The 17,535-nt window shown below is 37.0% G+C and overlaps 1 protein-coding gene across 1 annotated transcript; it reads left to right on the plus strand.

Annotated features, from left to right (window-relative positions):
- The first annotated feature begins 14,177 nt into the window (after positions 1-14,177).
- On the plus strand, positions 14,178-17,013 carry LOC131652310 (protein ABCI7, chloroplastic). Its single transcript, XM_058922140.1, has 3 exons — positions 14,178-15,090; positions 15,960-16,219; positions 16,400-17,013. Exons 1-3 carry the CDS (start codon positions 14,221-14,223, stop codon positions 16,707-16,709), a joined length of 1,440 nt encoding a protein of 479 aa, XP_058778123.1. The 5' UTR covers positions 14,178-14,220; the 3' UTR covers positions 16,710-17,013.
- The last annotated feature ends 522 nt before the right edge of the window (positions 17,014-17,535 follow it).

Raw genomic sequence — 17,535 nt, forward strand, 5'->3', positions numbered from 1 at the left:
CCGGTATCAATAATAGTAATCAAAGGAATGCTATTAATGAAACATGTACCTCTGATGAGTGAATCCTCACTAGTGGTCTGAGTTCCCGACAAGGCGAACACCTTCCCACTAGATTGTTCCTTCTTGGGCTTCTGACACTTGCTTCCAATATGGCCTTCTTCACCACAGTTGAAACACACCATATCCTTATGCGTACAATCGGACGATGCATGACCAAACTTCCCACAACGGTAACATCTTCTAGCATCAACATTACACGACGTGCTCTTGTGACCAACCTTGCCACACTTGAAGCACACAATACCAGCAGGAGCATCTCCCCCACTAGTTCTCTTACCCTCAACCGCTTTCTGCTTGCCCTTTCCACTCGAAGCTTCATAAGGCTTACCACGACCTTGATAACCCTTTCCCCTCTTCTCACTTATCACACGATAATGAGCATGGTTATCCTCTTCATAGATTCGACAACAATCAACCAAATCAGCAAAGATACGAATCTTCTGGTAACTAATTGCTTTCTTAATCTCTGGACGCAACCCATTCTCAAACTTAATGCACTTGGAAAACTCACCATTCGGCCCATCATAGTGTTGGTAAAACTTTGCCAACTCACCAAACTTAGCAGCATACTCCACAACAAATTTGTTCCCTTGACTTAGCTCAAGGAATTCAATTTCCTTCTTGCCACGGACATCTTCAGGAAAGTACTTCCTTAAGAACTCCATGCGAAACACAATCCAAGAGATCTCTTCACCACTCGCTTCCAATCTCCTACGGGTCTCTAGCCACCAATCATCCGCCTCAACTGCTAGCATATGAGTCCCATACCGAACCTTCTGTTCAGGAGTGCAATCCATGACACGGAAAATCCTCTCAATCTCCTTAAGCCATGTCAATGCGCCATCAGGATCATAAGTTCCCTTAAACACAGGAGGGTTCTCTCTTTGGAAGGTAGCCAAACTCCGAGAAGCAGCACTCTCTCCACCATTTGGTTGGTTCTCCAAAGCTTGAGCCATTGCTTCCAAAGTAGCAGCTATTGCAGCATCATTCCTCCCAGCCATCACAAGTCTTCACTACAACACAAAAGTAATCAACACAAACAACAATATAAGCTTGTTAGACTACACTACGACATGACACATGGCCGGACAAGACCGACCTGCTCTGATACCACTAATGTAACACCCCAAATCTACCCCGCAATAAAGAGGAATATCAGAGTACAAAATTTCAAGCAAATAGAACATAACGATTCAGAGCGTCACATTTTTAAACAACAAAATCACATACATATATCATGCTCAATCACTTAGATACATAACACACATGCAGGAGAACAATATCGAAATCATTAATCATTGTCAGCCAATCAAGTACTTGCATCGCAGCGGAAAATCATATGTCAACAACAATACAACTCATAATATCACGGCCAAACACGGCACGATACATCTAAAAAGTCTCAGCATAATCTAAGGACAAGGTTTAACAAGTATAAACACAAGAAACCAAAACATAAACAAGTAATCCAACGTTCCCCGAGTGCTACGTATCAGAGCATCGACACACACCGACTCGAGCTATAGGTACACGACTACTCCGCGTCATTACCTGCACGTTACCAACGGAGGGTAACATTCAAACAGAAAGGGTGAGATATCATTCATTATAAAGAAGCGTATGATAATATTCAAAGCGGAGAAATAATCATACATCGGTCACCACTTCTCAACATATATCACTTACTACTATTCACATCATTCAACATCTTACCGACAACAATAATATCAATCTCAATTAAGGCATAGATAGTCATTTATCACATATGCTCAACGAAACAACCATCACATTGACACAAGATAACATTCATGTTATGCGCACACAAATATTCAAATACGACTCATCATACGACTTTACTTATGCAACTCGAACAATGCAAATGCATGTGGTACCATTGGAGTAAAACTCTCGTCTCAAACAATTGCCATTGGGCCGTCTCAAACATTCGCCACAAGGGCCGTCTCAAACATTTGCCACTAGGGCCGTCTCAAACAATGCAATGAATGTGACTCAATGATGCACATTCACAATCACACTTGACGACATAATCGACTCGAACAACACAATCCACGTAAACGACATGATCAACTTAAACGACATAATCAATTCCGGATATCCAATGTCAACAAAATCCAATTCAAGAAGATTCCAAGAGTATTCAAAGTTATACAAAGCATATTCTACGGCAAGACATCAATTAGGGCTTCACGTAGGTTCAAACGGCACTTAAAAAGGAGTTACGGTTCAAAAGATACAGCATTTCAAAGTTTAGGAAAAGTTCTGCAAAATAGGGTTCGCGGCGCCAACAGGGTTCGCGGCGCGAACTGAGTGAATCAAATATTTCCTAAGGTTCTGCCAAGCAGTTCGCGGCGCGCACAAGGGTTCGCGGCGCGAACTGAGCGAATCCAAAAATCTCCAACTTTCTGCCAAGCAGTTCGCGGCGCCAACAAGGGGTCGCGACGCGAACTGAGCAGATCCAGAACTTCCAAAGTTTCTGCCAAGGGGTTCGCGGCGCGCAAAAGGGTCCGCGGCGCGAACTGGCGATTTTCAGAAAACCCCAAACACAGAAAACAGCATACGAAACCCATCCCAAAACCCCTAAACTCAACCCAATCAAGTTGGAAAACATCAAACATCACGAACAACCACAGAATACATGGTATAAACACAAATACAACACATATTATGGGTCTTATAACGTCATAACATCATCAAACATCAATTTAAACACATTTCAAATCATCAAATCAAGCATTTGTTCATAGACCTTAACATCTCTACACACAACTTCCATGGATGCAACATACAATTAAATCCCACCCAAAACATCATCATACATCCCTTTAGCATGAAAGAATCTCACCCTTACCTTAGGTTTGGATTGAAGACAACTCTAGCTTCAATATTGAGAATCCCCTCTTTCTCTTCACTCTACTCTTCTCTTCTTTCACCAAAACCCCAAAATGAACTTCTAATTTCTATTTCCTCTAAAACCCTTGTTTTAGTTAAACCCTTACTATCTTAAATTACTAATGGGCTTTAACTAACACCCCTCACTTACTAATACTACCTTAAGCCCAATAACTCTCCTAATTTATTAACTTATATTATTTACTAACAATTCCCAAATAAAACAACATAAAATCAATTAAACATATAATTAACACATAATGCACAATTAATTCACATAAATAAATAATTAAAGAAAAACGGTCGTTACACCTTATCCCGGGTGGTTCACACAACATAACTCATTACCTTAAGATTTCTAAGTGTGAACATAGAATAATCGTTAACTCAGATTGTTCATCTACCAACTCTCCTAGAGAGTGGCCCTAAGACTTAGCCCTAAGGATTACATCTTGATAAATTCGACTGACACTAGAGCTGTCAAAATGGGCTAGTCCATATGGGCCGGCCCGCCAGGCCCAAAAAATCATAGGGCTTGGACCTTAAAATTAGAGCCCATATTTGTCAGGGCCTTTTTAGCCCAGCCCTGAAAAACCCACTACCCATTAGGGCTAGCCCATATGGGCCGTGGGTAGCCCATCAAGCCCGCATAATTATAAATTTTAAAAAAGATATTAATATTTATATTATCTTACTCCAAAATAGCACATTGATTTTTCTCACTTCACTAACTTTTATCTCTATTTTATTCAATCTTTATCTTTTAAATATTATACATTAATATAATCAACATTTTTTTATTGTATTATATTAGTTTTTCTCTTATAATAAATATTCAAGTATTATTTTATACAATTTAGACATATATTGTATTTAGAGACACATTATAGTATTTATAAGAGATAATATAGTATTTAAAAATGTATTATGTTTAAAACAACGTAATTTTTAATTTTATTTATAAAAATATTATGGAGTTTTTATTTTAATTTTTTAAATAAAAAGCCCATTTAGGGCCGGGTAGCCCGAAGCCCATCTAGGGCCGGGCTCGGGTAGTAAATCTCGAACCCATATTATACAGGCCCTTTTTGACCCAGCCCTGAAAAGCTCAGGGCTCGCTAGGGCCGACCCGTTTAGGGCAGGGTAGCCCATATTGACAGCTCTAGCTGACACCTTACCTAGGTTATAAAGCTTCTATTTATAACCTATTCTCACCTGGACTTGGGCTTCTATTCATAGCTAATCAGCTTTTACAAATAAGAATTTACTGCTGCTACAAGTAAGGTCTTCAATCATCAGTTTCCTAAAATATCTCCATATTTGGAAGCTGCATATTCTCCACGACATCTAATTGATTCTTCCAACCTTTAAATTTGCGCCACATAGGATTGCACAATATTCCCTTCAATATTCTGGATCTGTTAAAAACAAATTGGATCTCATTAATCCAGCTCAGCAGGCGCGATGTCTTCTGCTCCCTCATAAGACATCTTATAAGACATGTTATTTAAGAACATGTTCCAACATTCCATAGGACATCTTCGTGTTGTACCTGTTTTGTACCTGTTTTTTATTCGTAAGTTGTACATCTTATGATACATATTACTGCTATTATAGTTTAGCCAAACATAAATGCCAATTACATAATTTAGAGAATTAACAATATCCCGCTTGGCTTATTTTGGCTAACTATATATATATATATATATATATATATATATATATATATATATATATATATATATATATATATATATATATATATATACATACATATATATATATATAAACAATTACAGTTAAGCACAATTAGCAGCAGAACATAAACTAAAAACATAAGAAACAATAATTTTGTCTTCATCTTCGACAATCTTCACATCTTTGAAAGATGATTCTTATTTAATTTTCACAGTCTTCAATACAAGTTTTCTCCCCCCTTTTTAGCCATAATATGGCATAGGCAACATCAAGAGGAACAACCAAGTCTGATTTATATGTTTTAATATCTTGTTCGACATTTTTCAAAACAGTAACAGAACCCTCCAAGATATTCTATCTTAAAGTTAGGACATAAGATTTGCATGGAAGTCCTTGACACATGAAGAACTTCAGAGATCATGCCTTCAGCAGCTAATTCAGGTCGTCACACACCAGAACACCACTGAAAGAGATAAGCTCTCAAATAAATTCACACAACCACATAGAGAGAATTTTGATTCTCAACACTTTCTAAATTATGATGTTCAGACTATAGTCTTTCATTAACACATCAGACATATACACAACTCTCGTCAATGTATTTTGTCATTAGTTATATGCATAGTATCCTCAGACAAGTACTCAGCTCCTGTCAAAGTATTTGGTTGACATTCTTCTTCTGCATATATGTGGCACTTAGTTGATCCCTCTTTATTCATCCATGCCACTTATTACTTCAAGTTAGGTAAGTGGCATGACCTTAAACTGTGCTCCAAAACACTATACTTTCTTGGCCGAGGAGGCAATAACAACTCTCGAGATGATGTTCCAACATTTTATACGACATCATCCATTCTTACTATGGTTTTGGAGATAACACTATAGCAATTTCATACGAAAACTCTTGAGGGAGACCACAAGAGCATCACACTTCAACAACTAACCTTTTATGAAGAACCATCAGCAGCTGTCACCATACACCAAATAGCTTCTTTACACGCAAGTTTCAGACCACCAGTATGACTTTGAGCTATACGATGCTATCCTTCTGCACCAAAAAGGAGACTCCCTCTTCAAGCAGACCACAATAACCATGGTATTCTAATCAGCATATCATGAACAAATTGTCCAGACAAGTCTTCTTCTCCCATTCTTCAGCCTTAAACAATTCATCCCAAGCAACTTGGATGATACCAATATACCACTGGCTGAATAACACCATGACTGTAAGATAATTTTCCAGAATATTAACTTAACTTAGGTTGATGCATCTTCATTGCACACAACCTCTTGTATGTCTATCCTAATTTATCTGAACAAAATTTCCATGTTCCCATAGACTTGACAAGTGATATCAACTTTTAGTAAACAACCTCCATCTTGTATGAGAGAAACACCAGTCGTACATATTGAGAAAAATAAATTCTTAATACAAAGATGTCAAGACATTATATCTACCATCTAAAGAACCTCAAACTCCAGATTTGGGATTCTTCATCATCAACTTCTATGAACTCCTTGAGAACAAAACATTATTCTCCTTAATAGCAGCACAACATGTGGTTAGTGCACACCCACAGAAAGCTCTCTCAACATAATTTGTTCCATGGCCACAAGCAAGATTCCATAATTCTAGCTCCTTTGATCAGAAGGATCTCCCAGATATTAGAGAGAATGTCCTTGACATATGAACTTGACCTTCATATTCAAAAAACTGGCTGTGATAACACAATTCTCTTAGACACTGAATCTCAGCCTTTGCACTTCCTACTTACTTGAATAAAAAATAAACTGAACCAAGAGGTAGACAACTTGGTTGACCATCATTCAACCAACCAATCTAAGGCATGTTTTCTAGACAAACATCTTAGATACATAACCTAGATGCCTCCTCTTCCAAATAAGGAGTAGGTTCCATACATATATGATCATTACACATTTGTTCAACACCTAGGGCATTTGTTATGCAGCAGGAATCCGCACACCTGCTGACATGATGTCGCAACATCTGGTAGGACATTAGTTCCCTTTTTATGGAACACAAAAACTAAGCTTGGTTCTGTAGCTGTCACTGCTTATAGATAAACACAACAACGCTTGATCACCTTCAAGGTCCACAAAAATCTAAGCTTCAGTTACACCAACAACAACAAGACTTAGCATCACTTTCCTAATTAGGTCAAGTATTAAGAAGACCCTTTTAGAAACCAAAATAAATGGCTCTAATCATTCTTCAATGGTCTGCAAGATAGGCTTATTGAAAAATACATCAACCACATACTAAAGTGCCTTTGTGAGTGGACTTGAGAAATAAAGCTCAAGTATCGTTGGCAACTTTACACAGTTGGTTGAAAACAGTCTTGTACACATCCTATCACCATAGGATACACCTGCTGAGGAGACCAAACCCAAATTCCTTTCCAATAGAATACCTTACATGGGACAACCAGGGTTACATCAAATACCATGCAGACACACACCTCCTCAACATCCTTCAGGTAAAACATAGGTTTGAAAATAAATCAAACCATACAACAGCTTATCACCAAAGCTACACGCCTGAAAAACAACAGACAGGTCCAAAACACACCATGTCACGAATAGTCCATCCTCTACTTCTAGGTACCATTCAAATAACAATATGAACTTATACAAGTTCAACTAACTTTTCAGTAGGTACCACCTACCTTGCCCATAACCAGAAAATATCTTCCCTAGGATCTCACCTAGAAAATAGAGTAGGATGCCTGCTCTGATACCAATTTAAATTCTGGCTTGACAGAACTCAGATGTCCAATTGGATGTCGAGACATCTAATTTGACAGAAAACATGGAACGGTGTATAACATTTAAAATATGTACTAAAAATCAATAAGAAACACACAAAATTGTTTACCCAGTTTAGTGACAAACACACCTACTATGGGGGCTTCCAAGCCAGGAAGAAAGTCCACTATCAGCAATATTAATTCAGAGATAAAATACCCCATTTACAACTAGTCACTTAATACATACCCAATGAACCTTCTACCTAGATCCTCTCTAGATATGAGAAACCCCTCTCACTCCCAATTACCGCAGTAATGTCTAGCAGTATGCACCTTAGCCACTACATCGATAGCTTAGTCTCCTCATGAAGATCCCACTCCATGACAACTCTGATCACACAAGAAAACACCAACAGGAAGACACACTCCCATGACCATACTTATCACAACATGATATGAACAATACCTAGCTAAGTTTCAAGCCAAAATCCACCGTTTGTTAGCTTGTAACTCAGTCAGGAACATAACTTGGAGTTGTTTCATTAGCTTCTTCCAAGAACAATACTTCTCTTACCTAAAGGCTTCAAGAAGAACAATGACCATCCCACAGCCCAAGTGGTTCACACAACACAACTCATTACCTAAAGGTTTCTGAGTGTGAACATAGAATAATTGTTAACTCAGATTGTTCATCTACCAAATCTCATAGAGAATGGCCTTAAGACTCAACTTTAATGATTACATCTTGATAAATTTGGACGACATCTTACCTAGGTTATAAAGCTTTTATTTATAACCTATTCCCAACTGGACTTAATCTTCTAATCACATCTAATCAGCTGTTACAAATCAACATTTACTTGTGCTACAAGTAAGGTCTTTAATCATTAGTTTCCTAAAATATCTCCATATTTGGAAGCTGCACATTCTCCACGAAATCAGATTTGATTATGCTAACCTTTAAATCCGCGCCACATAGGATTGCACAATATTCCCTTCAATATTCTGCATCTGTTAAAAATGAAGTGGATCTCATTAATCCAGCTCAGCAGGCGCGATGTCTTCTGCTCCCTCATAAGACATCTTATAGGACATGTTGTTCTAGAACATGTTCCAACATTCCATCGGACATCTTCTTGTTCTACCAGTTTTGTACCTGTTTTTTATTTGCAAGTTGTACATCCTATGATACATATTGCTGTTATTATAGTTTAGCCAAACATAAATGCCAATTACATAATTTAGAGAATTAACAACCTCAACAACACATCAAACATCCATATCAATTGTACCGACGATCTCTCAACCGACACAACCAACATGGAAGCACTAAGCTTCGACACCCATAAAGATTGTTAGCTCTAAATCTATCTCTAGAATCCATAAACTAACAGATAATCATCCTAGATAAGGATTCGAGTAGTATACGTCTATAACAACCCAAATCCTGAGCACAAAGCAAAAATCTAAGACAAAAATCAACACAGATTTGTAAAGCAGATTAAATAGGTGACAAATATACATGAGTTCAAAGTAAATATACATACAAACCTTATAAGTGCCAATTTGTAGTTAATTTTTTGTATAGTTTTGCGGCACTTATCTTCTCTTTTTCCTCAATTTAGACGAGTTTTAGTGTATATTGCATAAATATGTAGATTTTGTGTTTAATCGAGTTTTTGATTCATTTATGTATCGGCTAATAGTTTTCCATTCATTTTGTAGGTATTTGAGCATTTATGGAGCATTGAGCAATAAAGCTTCAAGGGTGCAATTTTGGATCAATAAAGGAGTAGCCATTAGAAGAAACAATTGAAGAAATAAGAAGTTGCAGACTGGTGTGAGTCGCCCGACAGAGCAATTGGCTCGCCGGGCGAGCATGGAAAATAAATGTATTGCTTCTACCTTGGCCCGCCTCTCGTTCGTCGGGAGGAAGATTAAGGAGTCGTCGGGCGGTGCAATTTGTTCGACGGGCTAATGAAGATATTTTTGCCCACTTGATGACGTGGCGCAGGCTGTGTGGCCAGAATAAAAATCGTTCACCGGGCGGAACATTTGCCTCGCCGGGCGAACGCGTCGGGACAAATTTTGTTTATATTTTCATTTTAGAACATTTTAGGTTTTGTGTGGTTGGTTTTGGGGATTTTTGTGCTCCCATGCCAATTCCATCCATTTTTCTTTAGGATTAGCTTAGATAACAACTTTGGGTCTTGCATTCGGTGATTCGGAGGTGGATTGCTCATCAACCGGCACTGACAAACCGGGAGATTTGTGGTTTTATCTCTATTTCTCTCTATGTATTTCTCTTAGTTGGGTTTTGTATATATATTTACTTTGAACTAATGTATAGTTGTCGCCCATGGCGTTATATAAAGCTTGGTTTACAAATCTTTATTAATTGTTGTCTTAGATTTTTGCTATGTGTTGGGGATTTAGGTTATTTTAGAGATAGACTTCTTGAATTTTTATCTAGGATGATTATATGTTATTTTCTGGATTTTAGAGATAGATTTAGAGCTAACAATCTTTATGGATGTCAGAGCTTAATGCTTTCGTGTTGGTTGTGTCGGTTGAGAGATCGTTGTTACGATTGATATGGATGTCTGCTGTGTTGTTGAGGTGTGCTGAGAGATCGTCTCCGAGATGATATAGCAGTCCTATCTACTTTGGGTTAGAAATGACTTAGGGTGTGAGCGATGCTGGATGACATTGATGAGTATTGTAGGTTAAGTGTAACTGGTCAATAAGTTTAAGTTTGTGATAAGTAGATTATATGCATGCCTGATAAGTCTTTCCTTTCTGAAGAATGAATTCTTTTGTGTTGATATTTACTTTTCCATTTTCATATTTAAATTCATTCAAAACCAAACTCATAACTGTGGAAACTGTTGAACCGGCAGTTCAATACACTAGTCCCTGTGGAGATTATAATTTCCTAGATAAATACTTCCAAATCTTTTGTTGCTTGCCGCTTTACAGATTCAACAAAACCCAAAAATTGAATAATACACAAAGAAGAAGAGAGATAAACCACAAATCTCGCAGTTTGTCAATGCCGATTGATGAGCAATCCACTTTGGATCATCTATATGCAAGCTCCAATGTTGTTTCTAAGCCGCAATCTACCAAAAATTGATGCTTATGGAGTTGGAACTCAAAAATACCCAACCCATAACCTAAAAATTTGATTTTTGTCCCCTTTAACGTATTTCTATCCTGCCAGATTCGTCAGACGAGCCTGGATTCGCCGGGCGAACTACACCAGTAGAAACAGTAGAAAATGCTGCACTATTTCGGCCATAACTTGAGAATCGTAACTCCGATCTACGTCCAGTTCAAAGCGTTGGAAAGCTTATTCATTTATCTTTCTAACAATGACAAAATATCAACCAAATTTATGATTTTTTATTATTTGATTTTGAGTCTTATTCTTTGATGAGTTACTCAAAATCGCGCGTTTCAAGCCGTGTCTTCGACACTTTATTGCGCATGCTCCAAATACGCATCAATTTCTACAAAATGAATAGAAAACTATCAAATGGTACACGAATACACTAAAACTCGATTAAATACAAAAGTATACATATTTATGTAATCTACACTAAAACACATATGAATTAAGGAAAAAGAGAAGGTAAGTGCACCAAAACTATAAACGAAATTAACTACAAAACACACTTATAACCTACCCTAGTGGGTTTCTTGCCAAGAAAAGAAACATATTATACTTTGTTTTTGCTATTGATTTCACAACAAATTAGTGTGGTAAACATGGAAAAGAATACTGTCAACAAAGTATGAGATTAAAAAGTTTATCAGAGTGGACGATTTTGGTTTGTGGCGCTTGAAGATGAAAGCCTTGCTGGTTCAACAGGGTTGGTTAGAAGCGTTGAAGAGAACCGCAGACATGGATGCTGCATTAATGCAGAAGGAGAAAACAACTGGTAGAGAAAGCCCACAACGTCATCTTATTGAGCCATAGTGATAAGGTTCTTCGACAGGTTTCAAAAGAGACGACGACGAGTTTGTGGTCGAAACTCGAAATCTTGTACATGACCAAATCGTTGGTCAATCGCCTCTACTTGAAGAAAGCTTTGTATTCATTCAAGATGAGTGAGGACAAAGTATTGACTGAGCAGTTGGATATGTTTAACAAGGTGATTCTTGATCTTGAAAATATCGATGTTAAGGTCGATGATAAAGATCAAGCCATGTTGTTGTTGTGTGCTTTGCCTAGATCACATGCTCACTTCAAAGAAAATCTATTTGTATGGAAGAGAGTCCCTAAACTTTGATCAAGTTCAATTATCCTGGTATTCTAAGGATTTGAATAAATGAAAAAAAAATACAAACTATCTTCGATGGGTGAAGGCCTGTCGGTTAAGGCAAAATTCACAAAGAGAGATGGAAAGTTCGACAAGAAGAAGGGTAATAGTCAGCAAAAGTCTTATAGTGGTGTTGCATCTGGTATTTGATGTTATCATTGTAAGAAATAGGGCCATACAAGAAAAGTGTTCCCTAAACGCATGAAATGTCATAAAGGTAAGCATAATGGCAGCACAACCATTGTTCAAGATGATTTTGACTCATATGATGTTCTTGTGGTTTCAAGTAGTGACTTAAGTAAAAAGTGGATTATGGATTTAGGTTGTACTTGGCATATAACTCCAAACGAAGACTTGTTAGAGGAGCTATGTGATCAAGATGATGGATCTGTATTGTTGGGAAACAACAAAGCTTGTAAGATTGTAGGTGTTTGATCTGTGAGATTCAAGCTCCATGATGAGTCAATAAGGTTGTTGACTGAAGTCAGGTATGTTCCTTATTTGAAGAGAAATTTGATTTCTCTTGGTGAATTCACAAGAAAGGATATGTTTTCCAAGGAGAGAAAAATGTCCTAAGAATCTTGAAGGGGTCGAAGGAAGTCTTGAGAGGCTTGAATAAAAAAGGCTTGTATACCTTGAGACTGAAGTAGTAAGTGGTTATGTAGATTTTGTATCCACCATACCTTTGTCAAATACAAAAAATTGGCAATGTGATTGGGCCATGTCAGTGAAAAGGGTCTGGTCGAACAAGGGAAACAAACTCTGCTTGGTGGAGACAAAGTCGAAAAGATGAAAATTTTGTGAAACTTGTGTACTTGGAAAATCTTACAGAGTGAAGTTCAACAAAGGCAAACAAAGAACTCATGGATTCCTTGATTACATCCATGCTGATCTTTGGGGGCTCGCAAGGTGTCCATCGCATTCAGGAGCACGGTATTTTCTATCTGTAGTTGATGATTGTTCCAAAGAGTTATGGGTATTCATCCAAAAGACTAAGAACAGAACTTGAGAATTTCAAAAGTTGGAAGACTCTAGTGAGTAGATGAAAGTGGCTCGACTACAGTGAGTAGATGAAAGTGGCTTATCCCAAAGTTAGGGAAGAACTGATTTACTTCTCAAATAGGTGCAAGATTAAATGCTCTAACGTAATGCTTTGTCCATGTTGTAGTGCATTATTTGACATAAAGGCTACCAAAGAACTAGAGAAGGTTGCACCTCTGCAACCAAGACAGGTTGGTAAAGACAGGAGAAAGAAAAACTCCGTCTTCGACAAAAGAGGAATACCTCATAGAACACATTAGAGTAGGACCTATGTTCCACCTACGAATGTTCCATTAGGTGAGTGGGTTAGGCCAGCAGAAAGAACCATTTTTATACCTCCTAATTACAACACTGAATCTCAATTTAGCGGTGTCCATGCGGATTTACTGAACATATGTTCACAATCCTCAAACACTTGTTTAGTTGTAAATTGTTCACAAGCATCTACCTCGACAACAACCGGTTTAACATCCACCTCAACATCAAACAATTTAACACCATATTCGACATCACCTGATTTAACAACATCCCCCACTTCATCCGGTTTAACATTCATATACATAGTAGCTTTTGAGAATGTATCAGGGTGCACCATATCTACAACTAAGCATAACAGAAAACTGATTTAGTATTGAATTTCAGATGTCAAAACCACCCGGATATGCATATTGAGATAACATGCCACCTACTCCAGAAATGCATCTTCGGACATAATATTCATTTTTACATAGTAGAAACTAGATTAATGCAAGCAATGAGGAAGGAAATACATGTACATTACCTTAAATTCCAACTTTTTATACTCCTTTTGATGTGATAAAACACAGGAATGCTATTTTAGGAAAAAAGTTAATTGAGAATGGAAGGAGGTTTTTTTTAAAGGATTTTTAAAGAAAAATGGTGTTTAGTCATAAGGAAGAAGAACATGCAAAGTGATGTTATCTTCAATTTACTGCATAGACAGTTTCAGAGATGCATCTCTAGAATTGTCACTAAGTAGTTAAATAAACTAGTTCAATCAACTAAATACACCATCAACATTCAATGATTATTCGGAGATACATCTTCATGATATCATTGAGTAGTTAAGTAAACTAGCTCAATAAATAAATACAAATTTAAAGATGCGTCTCCGAATTAATTTTTGACATAAACGAAATATGTCTTACTAATAATACCTTTTTGTGTGCGTCCGGAGGAGATGTATATTTGAAATTCGAAAAGGATAAAATTGGATTTTGAATGTGTTTCCTCACCCCATGGGGTGTGGATAAAGTAATCCTCAATTTTTTAGCCCATTAAGTAAAGTTCTAAAGCTACTACTACCTACAATCCCATATTTACCATCTACACCACTTCTTTTTTCTTCTTCAGTTAAGAGTCAGTGTTGAAGAAACTAGGAACCGAACTCAACAACAATGAGTGGCATAGCATTGATACCCGCACCTTGTAATCTCGTATTTGCATCTTCTTCCTCATCCAAATTCCAAAAAACAATCAGAACCAAAACCAGAGTCTCCCTCAACAACGCAATCTCCATCTCTTCAGACCCCTTCGTTCTCGACCTCGCCGAAGCCTTAGAAGACTCCGTCCCAACGCCACAACCTCTCCAAAATCTCCGAGAAGCCTCCTCCGAATCTCTCCTCTCATCCTCATGGCCTTCCCGCCGAGACGAACCCTTTCGTTTCACCGACCTCTCTTTCCTCCGCTCTTCCCAAATTCTCCCCGCCCCAATTCCAACACCAACCCCAACCATAACGCCTTTCTCCACCTCCCAATTCCCCTGCCACGTCAGCATCGTTGATGGACACTTCATAAGCTCACTGTCTGAAACCTCGGGATTTCCCGATGGGGTTTACGTTGGTGGTTTGTTGAATTTGGATTCTACTATTGCTGAAAGGGTGTTGGAGTTGCTTTGTGGATTGGAAAATGGTGATTTGTTTTGGTCAATTAACGGTATGGGTGCTCCTGATTTGACAGTGGTTTATGTTCCGGAGGGTTGTCGTCTTCAAACTCCGGTTCATTTGGGTTATTCTTCGTTGCAGGGTAGTAAGGAGGGTTCGAAAGATTTGTATCTTTCGAATCCGAGGGTGTTGGTGGTGGTGGAGAAAGGTGGAGAAGTTGATATAATTGAAGAGTTTTCTAATGATGAACAGAATGAGAATGAGTGTTATTGGACTAATGCTGCTTTGGAAGTGGTGATTGGGGAAGGGGGTAAAGTTAGGCATTCTTATATTCAGACTCAGTCACCTCTTGCTGCACACATCAAATGGACCTCTGTTCGCCAGGTTAATCATCTTTTTTGAACTTCAATTTAGGTGCATGTTTAGTGTTTGTATAATTGCCTTAGAGTTAAGATTACGAAAAATAGGATTTTCATGAACTTGATTTGTATGCAATTGGGCTTGAAGTCGAATATATGGTTATTTTTTATGGAATGAAAAGATTATGTTACAAGAGTAAACCTAGAAGATAGATAAATCACAACAACTCAAACATTGATTGCAAAGTTTGGCCAATTGTGCCTAAGACTATGTCTCCGACTAAAAAGGAGTTGTTTAAGTTTTTAAATTATGCAATTCTATCTGTTATGTGGTATAATATAGTGTTTAAATACTACTATTCAATTGTAATATTGCCATGCTATGCTAGTTGCGCTTTTAGCTTCAATGGCTTCGATAAACTGCTTATTAGTGAATACAAGTCAAGTCATACACAACAGGTTTCCCGGACCTATGCAAAAAATGGAATCACTTTCAAAACAATTATTTTTAGTAAATGATAGAAGATCTCACTGCCATTATTTGTCATTAGGTTTATATCACCCAGAAAGTACTCATATTTCCTTTATTATCTATAACAAGTATTGACTTCAAAAGAGTGATTTTCTTTTGGGCTTTGCTATGTAGTGTGAAAGTTTTCATATGGGCTTTTGACTAAGATAATGGCTAACCACAGGGGAAGGGAAATGTAAATGATTACTAGTGAGGATAGAAAAGTAATTGTTTGAAAATATCTTCTATTCTTGCATTTCGTGTAACAATTGTTTTGTAACAACCAACATTTTTGTTTTCTATTTTTGCGAAGTTATGCAAGAGTGGATATGTAGAAGAAATTTGGCATGATTGGTTTGTAAATCTTTGTTAATTGTTTGTAGGAGTCATCCAGTACATACGAGCTTACAGAGGTAAGCACAGGAGGCAAACTAGGAAGGCATAATCTTCATATCAAACAACTAGGTCCGGAAACAGTGACAGAGTTATCAACTTTGCACTTGTCTGCTGGTAATCAAACACAGGATCTTCACAGTAGTCTTGTATTTGATCATCCAAGGGGCTATTCTCGTCAGCTTCATAAGTGCATTGTGACTCATTCACAGGGACAAGCAGTTTTTGACGGAAACGTTAAGGTTAACAGGTAATTCTTCTTTTTTAACAACCATTCAGAAATTAATTTAGGCCAAATTGTATTGTGGATCTATGTGTAAACATGTTTTTATGATTATCTCAACAAGATCAAACATGGATCGGATATGTCTTGCATTTATTCACAAATACATACGCCACATTGTATCAGTAATATAATATTCTTTTGTAGATATGCCCAGCAGACAGATGCAGGACAGTTAACAAGAAGCCTTCTTCTTGAACCTCGTGCAACTGTAAATGTTAAACCAAATCTCCAGATCATCGCTGATGACGTCAAGTGTTCCCATGGAGCTGCAATAAGTGACCTAGAACAAAGCCAACTCTTGTATTTCCAAGCACGCGGCATTGATTCAGAAGCAGCTAGAAGGGTTCTAATATTTGCATTTGGTGGTGAAGTGATAGATAAGTTTCCATATTCTTCTATTAGAGATAAAGTACGGAGTCAGATTAAAAGTTTATTGGATCCATCTTCTAAATGATCACCATCATAGGATTGTGCTAAATCTAAACATGTTATGTCAACTTGGTAAAAATATAAATTCAAATAAACAAATTTATTTTTTCTTGTCATGGTTTTTAACCAATTTTGACAAAATGAAGTGTCTACTTCAGTACTTGTAACAATTGGGACAATTGGGGCTTCATTAATCAACGTGTAATTCTAATGTATTTATGTCTTTTGCAACTTGTAAAATACGTTTGTAAGGTGAGTGAAAAAACAGAATTATGATAGGACTTGTATAGTTGTGTATGAAGGATATATACATGTTTCTGTTTGAGGAATGTCAATAATTGTTTCTTTTCATGTAATCAAACATGAGAAGTTAAGTTCTACATACTATTTCTTAGGGCGAGAAAAGAAATCCAATTTGCTCGAAAACATACCAATCCGAATAAAAGGAAAGTAAGCGGGACTTTTAATGAATCGAATCACTTTAAAAATAGTTCAAAATTCAACTAAATATTTAATTCGTTGAACTTATTTTATGAATTAAATGAGTTGAATTTTAGCTGAAAATTGTTGAGTAATGTCCGCATAATCTATCTCTTTTATAAACTCAAATTTGACTCTAATTGGATGTAAGAATCATAAGAACTAGTTAAGTAAGAGATGGACACACATTGATACAAAAAAAGGTTAAACAGGTGGGTGGTAACTGGTAAAGGGTGTTCGAGTATTTAAAATGTGTTTTATAAATGTATTTGTTTTTTGATTATTTTTTAAAAATCTATTATAATATTTTAAAGAAAATAAAAAAATATTTGTTTGGATAACCTAATTTTTTAAAACTGTTTTACAAATAA

Source organism: Vicia villosa, linkage group LG2 (genome assembly GCF_029867415.1).
Source record: "Vicia villosa cultivar HV-30 ecotype Madison, WI linkage group LG2, Vvil1.0, whole genome shotgun sequence".
Lineage (NCBI taxonomy): Eukaryota > Viridiplantae > Streptophyta > Magnoliopsida > Fabales > Fabaceae > Vicia > Vicia villosa.